At 40.6% G+C, this 14,979-nt stretch overlaps 1 protein-coding gene across 3 annotated transcripts in view; it reads left to right on the top strand.

Moving 5' to 3' along the window:
• The first annotated feature begins 5,662 nt into the window (after nt 1-5,662).
• Nucleotides 5,663-14,979, top strand: part of TGFBR1 (transforming growth factor beta receptor 1) — a 32,915-nt gene continuing 23,598 nt past the window's right edge. The window contains exon 1 of one of the 3 annotated variants that reach the window (XM_072411946.1): nt 5,663-5,821. In XM_072411946.1, the coding sequence (XP_072268047.1) occupies nt 5,740-5,821 (82 nt within the window). In that variant the 5' untranslated portion in view covers nt 5,663-5,739. Of the gene's footprint in view, nt 5,834-14,979 lie in introns of all 3 variants that reach the window. The other 2 variants (XM_072411949.1, XM_072411947.1) reach the window with 2 other exon arrangements.

The raw sequence follows: 14,979 nt of genomic DNA, 5'->3' as shown, positions 1-14,979 counted from the left end.
ATGCTGCTAGTGTCCCTATGTGGTAATAAATCCACACTGATGCACCATCAGGTGGAGGACAATCAGACATAGTTTAAGGAACTTCAGACAACTTTCGGAGGAACCCTAGGGTTCTACAAATCCCTGGTTAGAAGATTGCAGGGGTTTAAAAAGCCAAAATCTGTCAAAAAAAACCTATCGTCCCTTTATAAGGTCAGCAGAAATCATAGAAAAAGAGGTGGTTACTTAGGTATAAAATCGTATAAGAACATTTTATTTCAAACATTTTAAGAAAATGTGTTACATTAAAAACAAATCAGCATCTATTTAACTATGGTTAATAGATGTCGGTATTACCAGTAACTTTTGAAACAGTAAATCACCCCTCAACATGGAAAATCTCTCACAAATTCATTGTACAGTGGGGGTAGGGGGATGTGTTCTTTCCACGCCTTTCGCAGCAAGATATAACATTAGAAAATTACAAGATTACAAACTTACATTAACAAAATAGCAAAATCAAAAATATGTAAATATATCCTTCTTATCAAAGGTACTCACAAAGGTTGGATAACAAATTTGAACCTAAAGATGTAGCAATGCTGGGAGTGCAGGCGGGACAGGACACTGCTGGGCTGATCTGTATTAAAATAAAACATTTTTAGTTTAAAACTTTTAGTTTATTTGAAAAATTAAATTAATCTATAATAAACAATAAATCCCCATACCTTTGGATCAAATTAATACTGACCCAAAAGTATAAGTAGTTGCTAATTAGTAACATAATGACATTGTGACATAAATATGATGTAATTTACTAAATCAATAGGAATTTACTCAATATAAGGAAATTATACAAACATATCTGGTTCTTTTGGATTTTCAAGGATCATTACCCAGCTGTAATATTGGATGTTTGGCAGATATATTGATCATATTCGATGTCTAATAATTGTAATTCTAATTATAAAGGTCACATTAAATCCAAAAAAGCATTTCGGAATATCCCATCTGCATATTATATTATGTATTACCAAACCCTAGATAACGAAATAACTACCGTACATATATTTATACGCCTCAGATGTAGGATGAATATACATGCTTAATATTAAGAAAGGAAAAAATACCTGAATAGCAAAAGGAGACTTTTCATTGCTTATAGGGTCAAAAATCATCCAGTAAAAGTATATCCAGAATTGGAAAGTTTTTAGAAGCTCATCCAGATAAAGATGAATACAATCACAATAAATAAAAAGCCCAAATGATAAATATTGTGGATACCCAAACATGATTAGAACTGTGTCCTGAGGATCAGTGCACCCCCCAGCAGTCACATATGTAGTGTGAATTCACCTGAAAAAATACCAAACACTGCTCCACATTCAGGTGCAAAGGAAGTGATGTCCTGTGGGTCATCTTTCGATGTATGTAACGCAAATATGCGTTTCAACACCCAGAAGTAGAAAATAGGAAATGATGGTGTATGGATATAGCACCTAGAGGGCGCCATATCTATATACAGTAGTCCCCCTGTTTATCCTGTAACCCCCTGTGGGGGTTACATCCGAAAACCACCCACAATAAACAAAATTCCGCGATATAAGGGCACAACCCCCAAATGTTTTTTATTTAATATTATATGTGTTACATTACTTGTAAATACAGTACTGTACTGTAAAAAAGTCAGTACTTACTCGTTAGGATATGTGAATTGAGTGAAGACCATGATGATAAGCATTTAATGTTCTTCAGAAGGCAACTCTTTATCAGGTGCTTCAGAGTGTTGCATGTCTTCTTGCGGGTTGCGTCTGAAGTCTCCTTTGCAGGTTGAAAAAACATTGTGATGGGCTGGTGTTGCTTCTTCATAATGGTGAGGAGGGTTTTGTATAATTGCATTGCAACATTATTCGCATTCTTGAACTGCAACGAGCGAACTATAGAGGGATCCCATGCTTCAGCCATCCCTTGCAGTTCAATTGCAGCTTTTGCCAACGCTGCAGGTCTTTCTAGCAAGAGGCCTTCGTCATCGTCCTCCTGCAATGGATGACCTTGTTCCTCTTCTTCCTCGTTTGCAGATTTTGTAAGTTCAGCCATATCCTCCTCTGTCAGTGGGTCAGAGTGGGAATGGATGAGCTCATCCATGTTGTCTTGTGTCATGTCATCGAATCCTTCACCTCCTAAAATCTGCGCTAGCTTGACCGCCTTATCAATTGCTGATTGTTGAATTTCTTCTGGAGAGAAGCCCTTGTAATTATGGACGCATTCTGGCCACAACTTTTTCCAACATGTGTTTAAAGTTTTGGGTTTCATGTCCTGTAGAACTTTTTGTATCACTTGAAGACACGTTTTGATGGTGAATTTACGTCAAAACCCCTTAAAAGAAAAATTATTATGGGAATCCATGGCCCCAACGAGGTGCTGCATAGCGTTATGAGTATACAGTGCCTTAAAGGCACAGATGATGCCTTGATCGAAAGGTTGAGGGGGGTTGTGTTTGCTGGCAGGAACTCAATTTAAACTCCCTTATAGGATAAATCTAGTGGGTGGCCCCTAGCATTGTTCATCATAAAGAACACTTTGAAAGGCAGCCCATTTTTGCTGAGGTACATTTTGGTTTGAGGGATGAAACATTGGTGGAACCAGTCAGATACAAGGGCTTATGTGATCCAGGCCTTGTAGTTGTGCATCCAATGGACTGGCAGCAAGTTTTTCTTTTTTCTTTTCAGGGCCCTGGGGTTAGCAGATTTATAATTTAACGCTGGCTTCATCTGGAACCCAGCAGCATTGCCACACATTGGCAAGGTCACTCGATCCTTCTGAGCTTTGATTTCGAGGGCCCGGGGTTACCCCTTCATTATAAAAGTCCTGGATGGCATCTTCTTCCAGGAACAATCTTGTCTCATCCATGTTGAAGACTTGTTTTGGCTGATACCCTTTCTCCTCTATGATCTCCTTAAATACCTCAGGGTACTTCTTGGCTGCTTTTACATCTGCTGATGCTGCTTGCCCATGCAGCAGTACACTTTTGAGCTTGAATCTCTTTTGAAATCAATAAAACCAGCCCTTGCTGGCTTTAATGCAATTGGCTTTTCTGGTGCTGTTGATAATCCTGTTTGGGGGTCGTCCTGGTTGTCTATTTGGGCACTTGTTTCTCTGGTGTCCAGTGGATTGTTCTTCTTCCTGCAATCAGTAATCCAAAGAGCCAGTGCCGATTCCATCCTCACAATATACTTGTTGCATGCAGTCACTGTACTTTTTGCATTTTGAATGTAACTGACTGCTATGGTACTCCTGATGTTGGCTTCATCCTTCTTGATGCAGCGTATGGTAGACTCATTCAGGCTGTAATGGCGGGCAACGGCAGAATAACTTTTTCCTTCTTGAAGCATGTCCAGCAACTTCACCTTCTCATGGATCGTCAGATACTTCCTCCGGCACTTAGGTTCCTTGCCAGATGCCTTAGAACAGGGGTGCAATCTCAAATACACAGAGGGCCGAAATTAAAAACTTAGACCAAGTCGGGAGTAAAGCATGTAATTAATAGAAAAAATCGAGTAAGTTTACTACTTCATCCATAACTAACAAAAACAAACCCATCTACACTTTAGGGTTAAAAAGACTAAAAGGCGGGTCAGATGTAGTTAATTTTCAGAATTCTTTGGGGAGCCAAAAAAAAAGGACCTTGAGGGCTAGATTTGGCCCGCGGTTTGACACCCCTGCCTTAGAAGGTGAGGAGAGTTTGGGTGACATAATAGGGCACAAAACTCAGTACTTCAGCGATACATGAAGAACTGGGATGCTGGGAAAAATCTGCCTCCCTTTCCCCAACTGCATGTGATTGGCTGCTGGCCAAATGGAATGCCTATTCATTTAAATGTAATGAGTGGGGCATTACAAGTGTCCAAACTGGTTCCCACTCTCAGCACAAGCTTTCCACCGCAGAGTCGCGGAATCCACGATATGCCAAGATGGCGGTGTATGAACTGCGATATAGAGGTTCACACACCAAACCAACCAAGATTAAACAGGGGGACATATAAAATCATTAGAAAGCAGAAGATATTAGATAATCATAGAACAAACAGGAGTCAAACAATTTAATAATAAAAGTACATCCAGATAATTGTAAATTGAAAGATCTTCTCTGATACATAAAGATTACACCCAAAAATGTATTTATTAAACAAATTAAATTGATTGTGCTTTGTAGATTGTTTAAAGTAAACACATGCATTGATTATATAAAATATTCAGGTTAATAGCATATGAAATACAATAATATAGATGTTATCATTATAAAAGATACAAGTGAACATAATAAGGGATACAACTTTTTTAGTTTTGGATAGAATAGGTTAGCATCAAAACACACTCACTGCAGAGAGGTATATCAGGCTTTAATTTCAATTTCAAGGCGCTCTGCCCACTTTTATTTACAAAAACAGCAAAAATAGACAAACTTCAGGGTTTTCCCTCACAGGTGATTAAAGTCCTCACATCAAGAACAAAAACAAAATTTAGCCTCTTTAGCCTTCTCCCAGCTTGCAAGCTTCACACAGCCCTTCTGCTTCAGCCACACTTTTCACCCCCTCTTTTCTAGGTTGGAAAAAAGGAGGAGAGCTTGGCCCACCCATTTCTTCAAGTACACCTGGATTAAAAGCTGCATGTCTGCAGAAACACAATTGCTAACACATTATCCAGGCCCATTATTAATTTTTCCAAGGAAAATAGAGGTGGATGATGCAAATACCTTTCAAATTTGGCATCATATATCTAATCCTGTTACACTGGTTATGAATTTATGGAGTGATTTTTCCTCACTTCTTGTCTTGGAGACAACCTTTTTACCAGACAGGAAGGGAACAAATCTCTCCAACAGAGCCCTCAATAGCAGTTAAACTATACTTCCACAAAAAAAAGAAATGTGCAAAAAAATATAGATATCACTTATCTGCCTGATCTCTGCCTTCTGTTTAGAAAACGCTGAAATGCACAAGCTCATTGTACTATGCCAGGATGGAGGGTACCCCCAATAGTGCCAATGAAGATCAAAACCAGGATGAGATGAAAGAAGAAGATAGAATAGGGACAGCAGAGTGTATTTAACCAGCTGCGATCGGACGGGTAGTTATTTAATACAAAAAGGACATTGCCTGTCCCTTCAGGATCATTGGATCCCAATTTTTTTGAAGAAAGGGTTTAGTTCCCCTTGTGTTTAATTGTGACAGGGATTGTAATGCTGCCTAGCGTTTTGACCTTTGATACAATTTAATAGGCAGTTTTCATTCAAACAATATCTACAGCAAAATATAATTTCGCCAGTTCTAACCCTCGGTTTGTTTTACATTTTATTGCAGCTCTTACAGAAACCCCTGTTTTTCATGGTCACAAACAAAGCTCTTTGATTTTCATGGGTAAAGACCATGAAACGAGCTTTGATCATATGTTACAACGAGCAGATCCAGTTCAACAAAGCAGTAATGCCTTGCTCTTAGAGGGAGTGGCCAGAGAATGATTCGCTGTGTGCAAGGCTAGGAGGGAGAGTTGGATGAAAGTGAGCTTTGTGTACAGCAACCGTGTTTTGGAAGCCGAGCAGTAGAAGACTTGGCGTAGTTCCAGCCGTCCAATAGGAAACATTACAATTGGGAGGAGTTTCTGAAAAGTCGCGAGAATTAACGGTAAAAAGCAAGGTACGGCGACGGAGAGGAAGGAAATGGATGTGCTGCTAGTGATGTGATGGACACAGATTGATAGGCCATGTCTTTGGCTACGGTTTCCGGAGTGTCCAGGCTTTGCCTGCTTGTGGTTTCTGTACTTTTGCTGCTGTCTGGATCTGCGGGTATGTAATGAGGTACTATTGTTGTCCCAATCGTCAGTATGGCCTGGAAACGATGGGTACAGTCAGGTCTGTGGGTTGGGGCTTTGTGTATTCTAGACAAAACTGTATTTGAGTAATCGAGGTAGATTTTTTTTCTGCGTGCTGATAGTACATTACTGCATGTTTTGAAAAAGAGGAAGAATGCTATATGTTGACATGGCATTAAGACAAAACTTGCCTTAAGTTTGTCAAGGTGTAGAGGCATTTGAAAACTTTTTTTGTCTAAAATCCAAAAAATAACAAATATTCAGCCTATGTGTTTATATAGAAATATGTTAAAGTTAGGGAATAATATCTTTGATGACATGTTTGAACTAGTGTGTGTTATGTGCTTTATTGTGAAATTACATATAATAATAAAGTGTATGGCAAACCACATTCCATGCATTTGTGTACTGCCTTGCCATCCATCATTATTGGCAAACCTACTACACCAGTGGTGCCCAACCTTTTTTCATCTGGGGGCCACGGTTGGCATTGGGATAAAACTTGAGGCCACAATGCGCAACAAACATACGCAATAAAAATGTGTAAAACTAGAATAGTTTTAATTTCAAATTAAATTGAAATGTTTCTAGTTACCATAACATACATGCACCAAATAAAAGAAATGGCAATGCTCAAGAATGTCTACGAGGGATGTAATTCATGTGTCAGATAGCCAAGGGGTACAGCTGGGTTCGTAACTATTTGGACAGAGACAACTTTTTTCTATTTTTGCTTCTGTACATTACGACAATAAATTTTAAATGAAACAACTCAGATGCAGTTGAACTGCAGATTTTTAGCTTTTAGCTTTATTTCAGTGGGTTAACCAAAAAGATTTCATGAAGGCTTTAGTTACTCACATTATTTTTTACACAATCACTTCATTTCAGGGGCTTAAAAGTAATTGAACAATTGACTCAAAGACTATTTCATGGGCTGGTGTGGGCAATTCCGTCGTTGTATCACAATTAAGCAGATAAAAGGCCTGGAGTTGATTTGAGGTGATGGGGGGGGGGGGGGGTTCTTGTATGTGGAAGATTTTGCTGTGAACAGACAATATGCGGTCCATGCAGGTGAAACAAGCCATCCTTAGGCTTAGTCTACACGGACTGTTTCCCCAGCGTTTAACCTGAGGCTTTTAAAGCCCATGTTTAAAGTCCCCATGCATTCCAATGGGTTAATCTACACCAGGATGTTTGCTTCAGGCACGTTTATGAGCTTTATCTTAAAAAATTAAAACGCGGGGTAAATGTGGGAAAACGCTCCCATTGAACTCAACCGAGGCTTTTACAAGTGTTTTTAGGCTTTTTATGAAAGCTTCCATTGAAAACAATGGGCGCTTTTATAAGTGTTTTTAGCATGACATTGAAATGTGGAAGAATAAGGAGAATCCCAGATCTCCATTGGGGGGGGGGGGACATGTTCTGTATCTGTAGCGCATACTACAGCTCCTCTAGGGCTGTGGGAGTAATCAGGGGAGCGGAGCTGTCAGCATAGCAGAGCTCTGCTGATTGCTCTGCTCCCTGATTGGCTGAGGAAAGGGAAATCCTGATGATGCTTGAGCTGACATCAGGCTTTCCTATTTCTCAGCCAATCACAGAGCACTAGAGATGAATGGGGACAAGTCTCTTCATTCAAGTCTAGTGCTGAATGGCAGAGAAATGAAAAACCTCAGCCAATCACAGAGCACTCCTGTCATTGGGATAACCTGTTAACTTTTTTTTTTTTTTTTTTTTTAAGTTTATTTACACAAACACACTCACATTTAATAAAGTAACTTAACATTAAAACCTCCTCCTAATTTTTTACACATTTTTAACTCTTTCAGGGAATAAGTAAGGGGTTTTATGTACCCCTGTACTCATTCCCTGAAGGGGTTAAAAGTAAACCTTTTATAAAGGATTGTCAAATTGCGGTAAAACGCGTCATATGCGTTTGTAAAAGTTTTTTAGCCTTTTAAAGTCAGGTTTTAAAATGCTTGTAAAAGTGCTTCAAAACGTGTATAAATGTGGTAGGAATGTTTATATGCATTTTTAAAACCGTCCACGTAGACCCTGCCTTCAGCTGCAAAAATAGAAAAAACCCATCTGAGAAATTGCTACAATATTAGGGGTGGCAAAATCTACAGTTTGGTACATCATGAGAAAGAAACAAAGCACTGGTGAACTCCGCATCAACAAAAGACCTGGACGTTCCACGGAAGACAACAGTGGTGGATGATAGCAGAATCATTTGCATGGTGAAGAGAGACCCCTTCACAACAACCAACCAAGTGAACAACACTCAATAGGAAGTAGGCGTATCAATATCCAAGTCTACCATAAAGACTGCATAAAAGTACAGAGGGTGCACTGCAAGGTGCAATCCACTCTTAAGCTTCAAGAATAGAAAGGCAAGATTGAACTTTGCTCAAAAACATGTAAACAAGCCAGCATAGTTCTGGAAAAACATTCTTTAGACAGATGAAACTAAGATCAACCTTTACCAGAATGATGGCAAGAAAAAAGTATGGAGAAGGCGTGGAACAGCTCATGATCCAAAGCATACCACATCATCTGTAAAACATGGCGGAGGCAGTGTGACGGCTTTGATTGCCAGTGGCACTGGGACACTAGTGTTTATCGATGATGTGACACAGGACAGAAGCAGCTGAATAAATTCGGAGGTGTTCAGAGACATACTGTCTGCTCAAATCCAGCTAAATGCAGTCAAATTGATTGAAAGGCATGTCGTAATACAGTTGGACAATGACCCAACACATACAGCCAAAGCAACCCAGGAGTTTATTAAAGCAAAGAAGTGGAATATTCCTGAATGGCCAAGTCAGTCACCTGATCACAACCCAAATGAGCATGCATTTCACTTGTTGAGGACTAAACTTCGGACAGAAAGGCCCACAAACAAAAAGCAACTGAAAGCAGCTGCAGTAAAGGCTTGGCAGAGCATTAAAAAGGAGGAAACCCAGCATTTTTGTTCAACCCACTGAATTTCAGCTGGAAGTCTGTAGTTCAACTGCATCTTGACTTGTTTCATTTAAAAAAAAAAAAAAAAAAAAAAAAAATTGTGATAATGCACAGAACCAAAATTTTATAAGTTCTCTGTCCAAATGTATGAACCTTCCTGTAAGTGTTCTTACTGCTACATCTTCAGGGCCCTACATCTCCCCATTCCTCCCACATTTCCGGTTGCTAACATCCCTTTGTTCCAGAGACATTGAGGGTCACAGAAGGTAAGTGTCCAGCTATGTGTAACAGGCCGCTCACCAGCCTCTCAGTCCCTCACACCGCAGCGTCTGCAGATTTAACTCCAGGTGGTACGGAGCGTCTCCCCCCTAGCCCGGGTTCCATGGCAAGATTAAGGGGCAGCCTCACCACCAGTCTGAACGCAGTCTTGAAGTTTGGGCCGCAGGAGGTCTCTAACATGCAAACTCAATTTGGGGTTCCTGGTTTTGAAATAGCCCCCCTTAATGTAAAAATCCCTGATTGTTAGTATTTTATGCTATCTGGCAACTTGTTATGTTTACGTGGCTTAAATTTTGTTTAGTAGCAGCTCTTATGGTCCCCTGTGTACCCTGAAAAGTTCTGATAACCTTTGAAGGAGATATAGATGTGGCCCAGAGGCCGTAGGTTGCGCACACCTGCACGAGACTAGTTGCTATGTGCTGCATTTTCAACAACATTGATGCACTTTTCTAAATGTTTTGTTATGTTAGGTATGCTATTTATATGAATTAGCATTAGCATGCTGTGTTTTATCCCCTTATTTTTTGATTTCCCATCATTCCTATTTTCTGAGTAGGGACAATGGTTACCAGGAACAGCCAGGGTGAATCTCCCCATGGAGGACGTACACCATGATAAAAATACCAGAGGATGTTACTCTTCCATATTCTATCCAAAAAAAGTTGGGTTTTATTTACACTTTTTCTAAGTTTCAAAGCAGTCACAGTGACTGCTTCCTCATTGCCTTCCTGTGAACTGCTTTAAAGTAGTCCTCTCACCAAAATTTTTACTTTGCATAAAAGGGACAACCCGTTTAGTTCTGCTTTAAACAGGAATTCGCAGTAAGCAAGTATTGCCTTCTAATGCCTTACTCATTGATAAGTAAATCACGTTTAAGCTCTCTAATTCTTGAATTTATGATGGGATTGTATTTATGATGGAAATGAGGCTTGCATGTGTTAGGCAGCTCATTCACTATTGAGTAGACTGTCAGTGTCTAACTGGCGGTCACCAACCGGTGGTCTGCGAGTAAATTTTGGTGGTCTGCGGCTCTGGCCAGTGCATCCCTGAGCAGGGTCAGGAGAAGGACCCCACTGGCGGGGTGCACTGGCCAGAGCCACGGACCCTGTCCCCTGTACAAATCCCAGGCTAAGGGAAGTGGGTGGGCTCAGAGCTGCTATGGTAGAGTGGGCGGGGTTATGTCATCATAACGTCACTATGGGGGAGGATTCTCCCCCTTTCAGTAACACCCTGCTCCCTGCGCGTGTGCGTTTAGGAGACAGTATTTTTAGTGGTCCGCGGGACTGAAAAGGTTGGCGACCATTGGTCTAAACGGTTCAAAAATGCACTGCAATCTGTAAAGCATTTGTATCTTTAAGTTGTAGAAGGCTGTATGATGATGCTTTCATGGCAATGTGTATAGATAGAAACCCCAATAATGCTATGCTAGGTATTCTTAAAAAAATAAGGACCTTATTACAGTATGAAAATATCTGGTAGCAGTTAACCATAACATGTTTTCATGTGTTGTAAGTTATACCTGCTCATTCACTCCCATGTTGGTTTTTTTTTTTTTTTTTTTTTTTTTTTTTTTGTACTCTTGCACCTTTTTTTCCTCTACTGCTACTTGCTGGTGACATTCCACCTAGTTCTTGTTTCCCCCACAGCCTCTCCTCCTTTCAGCAAGATGCTCCCTCCTCCTAACCTCATTCCCATTCACCCAATTCAAAAACTCTTACCCTCTCTTTCTGGTTGTCTATAGAATGCTAGATCTCTTATGGAGGCCTGCACTTCACACATACCCCAGATCTGGCTACCTCTCCAACTGTACATAGCCTTTTTGGAAGTGCATTTCATCTGTCCTTTTCGAACCCCCTCCCCCCCATTGTTTCTGTTGTCTACCATCCCTGGTCCAGTTCCAAAATGTTTGGACAACTTTGCCTCTTGGCTTTCACATATTCTTTCCCATAACCTGCCCCCATCTTTGGTGACTTTAACATTGCAGTGGATGACCCCAACCTTCTTTCCTCAGCTAAGCTGCTCTCCATTATCCTCATCCTTTGGACTTACACAGAACATAAATGGCCAGATACACATTAGACCTGGTATTTTCCAAACTCTGCCCACCTTGACAATGCTCCATTTCCTCTTTCTGATCACAACCTCTTCTTCAACCTATCTAATTCCTGCCTCCCTTTGCCACATCCTGGAACTTGGTCGTGGCACAGAGATATCCGTAACTTTGACCACACCCTATTTTTAAACTACCTTACGTCCCTAACCCCCCACACTCTCTACAAAAACATCCCAAGATAAAGTTCCCACTCTGTTCAACTATGCTCTTACTTTAGCACTAGATAAAGTTGCCCCTGCCACCTTCTGCTACCCCCATCCTGCCTACTTCTGACCCTGGCTCAACAATTACACCAAACATCCACAAAAGACTTCTTGTGCATCTCAGCACAAGTGGATCTAGCCTCCGTGCTGACTTCATTGACTACAATGCCTTACTACAACACCTTAACACTGCACTCATTGTCGCTAAGCAAAAATTCTTTGCTGTCATATCCTCTTAAGCTTCAAATCCACACAGCCTGTTCTCAGCAAATGACTCCTTCCTAAACCCCCACACCTGCCTCCCTACATCTTTCTCTGCCAAAGGCATTGTCAAACTGCGATTCAGTATCTCTGCTCACAATGCCACTCCATCCATATCCCTTCCACCTGTAAGTCATCTCTAACCTCCTTCAGCCCTGTTACTCTAGATAAAGCCTACTCTCTTCGTCCATCATCAGCATTTACTACCTGTCTGCTTGACCCAGTTCCTGCTGATCTACTACGTGCCCACTCCACCCTGTCCCCCACACTTATCCCAACTATTCAACCTATCCTTTTCCACTGGTATCTACCCCTCTGCTACCTTTCCTTACCTTTTGGCTACCGACCTATCTCCCATATGTTTCCATACTTTTTCAGCGTCTTGTGTATAAAAGACTACCTGACTCTCTCTCTCTCTCTCTCTCTATCCCCCGACATATTTCTAACTGTTAATAACACTTTATTCGTCTCCACCCCCTCAGGCACTTTGTCTTGGCGTCACCTTCGATTCTTCCCTCTCCCTTACCCCCCCCCCCCATAACATGTTTTCCATATTTATCTATGGTCAAGATAGCAATGTTTGATGATTTTTAGAACCATAGTACTCTGCTTTCATGGCTATAATCCCAATAGCTTATTGGTATACTAGACTATAATAATAAGGCACTACACTATATATGTGAGTACTGGCCACTTTTGGCAGCATTAATCTGGCTATATCAATATGTGTAAAAAATCAATATATGTGTAAATATAAATATTTTGAGAGTAGGCTCTGTAGTACTTATGTTTAGTACAATTAGATTCTTCTTAACATCACATCTGGAATTGTATTAGGGTTTAGTGAGCAATGAACACTGAACTATGCCCCTAGAAGCCTCCAGCTTCTAACGTATCATCCTGTTACATTAGAAGCTGGAGGCTCCTAACGTAACAGGGTAGATTTTGTTGATGGGCAGAGTTCTTTATGTTCTGACGATGCCTTAGCGATGAAATTTTAAGGGGTGTTAGCCACATGTGTCCTCACTTGCAGCTTTAATTTTGTTCACCTGTACCCCCCAATCTTGAGTAATTGGGGTTCAGGTGCTAGAAGCCTCCAGCGATGTGTAACAGGGTAGATTATTTCTCATTGTAGTAAATTTTTCTTCAACAAATTGAATTATATTTCTTACAACAATCTTGTTGAACTTCTGCTTTGGGCATCAGTCCTATCTTGGGTTTTTTTTTTTATTTTTTCTTAATCAGAATACTATTTGCCAAATGCATTTTCAAACAACAATTATGTGGTTTTGTACCATTATTTTGTTTCTCCAAAGTTTTTTTTTTTTTTTTTTTTGTTTAAGATTGATATTTGGATATGATCTCTGCTATTCATTCATGAAGAAGCAGCTAAACTGCTGTGAAACATGTCAAATGAACAATATTTCCCCCTCTTATTGTGCTATTCATCTTGTAGACTCCACCTCTGGAGGAGTGATTTGTGTTTCAAAACTACATTCATTTCATGTAGCGCTGATATCTATCAACCTTAGTTAACCTAATGCCTACTTTATTTTATGGTTATGTAATGATTTGATTCCTTGAAATTAAATCTTCTTTTGTGATTTTTTTTTACTTGAGTAAGTCCTGTTTTCCTGAAAATCTCTTCTTTTCTAAAATCTTTTTTCATTTATGCCCAAACCACTTTCTAAAACTGCTTATGTGAACTAAACCTTAGGCTGTGTTCAGACTGGCGATGAGGTTGTAGTGTTGCCGCCTTGGGAAAGATTCTACCTGTAGCAGCCCAATAAAGGATAGATGGGGAGAGCGCTAAGGGGTTTAGTACTGCCCACTGTCAAATTTTCCAACGCTGGGCCTTCAAGGTATTGTCTGAGCCTGACTTTATACGAGTCTACAGCCTGATACCCTAGGGCAGCGGTTGCCAACTGGTGGTATGCAAGAAAATGTTGGTAGTCCGCGTCTCTGGTCAGGAGAAGGACCCCACTGGGGGGATGTACCAGCCAGAGCCATGGACCACGTCCCCCGTACAGTCCTCAGGCTCAGGGAAGTGGTCGGGCTGTGTCCCTGGACATAACCCTCCCACTCTCCCATTGCAGGCTCAGATCTGCAATGGGAGAGTGGGCTGGGTCATCTTGTAGTACGCCACTATGGGGGAGGTTTCTCCCCATTTGTCACCTGGCTTCCCGCGCATGCACGGTCAGGAGATGGGGAATTTTAGTTGTCCACTGGACCAAAAAGGTTGGCGACCGCTGCACTAGGGCACTGATGTGGGCAACAGAGGGTTTATTACCTGCCAGCTGACTCAGGGAGTTGACCATTGAGTAAAAAGAAACCTTGTATACACATTATACTGATCCTCTCAGCAGACCTGGCAGGCTGCCCAAATCCCTGACAGCACTCTGCACAAAGCCTGGACTGCACTTTATTTGTTTACTAAAGGCTACAATTTACACGTTTGTTTGTTTATGGCTATGGAAGGCTGCATGCAGAGATCTTTGCTTAAAGCGGACCTATCCTCAATTTTTATTTTACATAACATGGTAGATAATGTCTAAGCTTAACATGTATAGGAACATAGACTTCTTGGTGAAGCTTTTATTGACTCATGTAAGAACAATCAAATGTGGTTACGGTTTCCAATTTTCTTTTACCTTGTGCATGAGTTTATAACGGCAAAAGGATTAGCCTGATTAAAAAGAAACTACCCAGGAACAGAGTTTCTACCTTTAAAATTACCCAGTAAAATGTATAAATTAGGTTAACTGTTTTTATAGTTTACTAATTTCCTAGGCATTATTCACGTAGATAGGTTCCTATGTAGAGGTTTTGTCATGTGTCACTCTCATGAGTTAACTATAAAAAGATATGATTTTTGGGAATCCAAGCTGAATATTCAAGCTTGATGTATGTTGAGAGGTCACAAAGCCCAGAGTTTATATTATTATTATTATTATTATTATTATTAAACAGGATTTATATAGCGCCAACATATTACGCAGCGCTGTACATTAAATAGGGATTAGTGAAGGATGATGATTCAGTCGGAGATGGTTTGATGAAATACCAGCTTAGAATGGTAGCAGCAGCAGAGGATGTGTTGGAGTCCAGGTGGATAAATCAGTCCAAAGGCAGGAGGTAGAGTTGTAGAGTGTAATAGTATGTCCAATTCCTGTGTCAATTCCCTGGATTAATTCTCATTGCACTTATAATTTGGGCACTTGAGATTTGGGCACGTGACCAGGGTCCTAACGTGACCTTGCCTGTTGTTTAAATAGAAGTGCTTTGGGTTCTGATTAAGGATGGACTGATCAG

The sequence above is a fragment of the Pyxicephalus adspersus genome, chromosome 5 (genome assembly GCF_032062135.1).
Source record: "Pyxicephalus adspersus chromosome 5, UCB_Pads_2.0, whole genome shotgun sequence".
NCBI lineage: Eukaryota > Metazoa > Chordata > Amphibia > Anura > Pyxicephalidae > Pyxicephalus > Pyxicephalus adspersus.
This window is presented reverse-complemented; position numbering and strand designations above follow the sequence as displayed.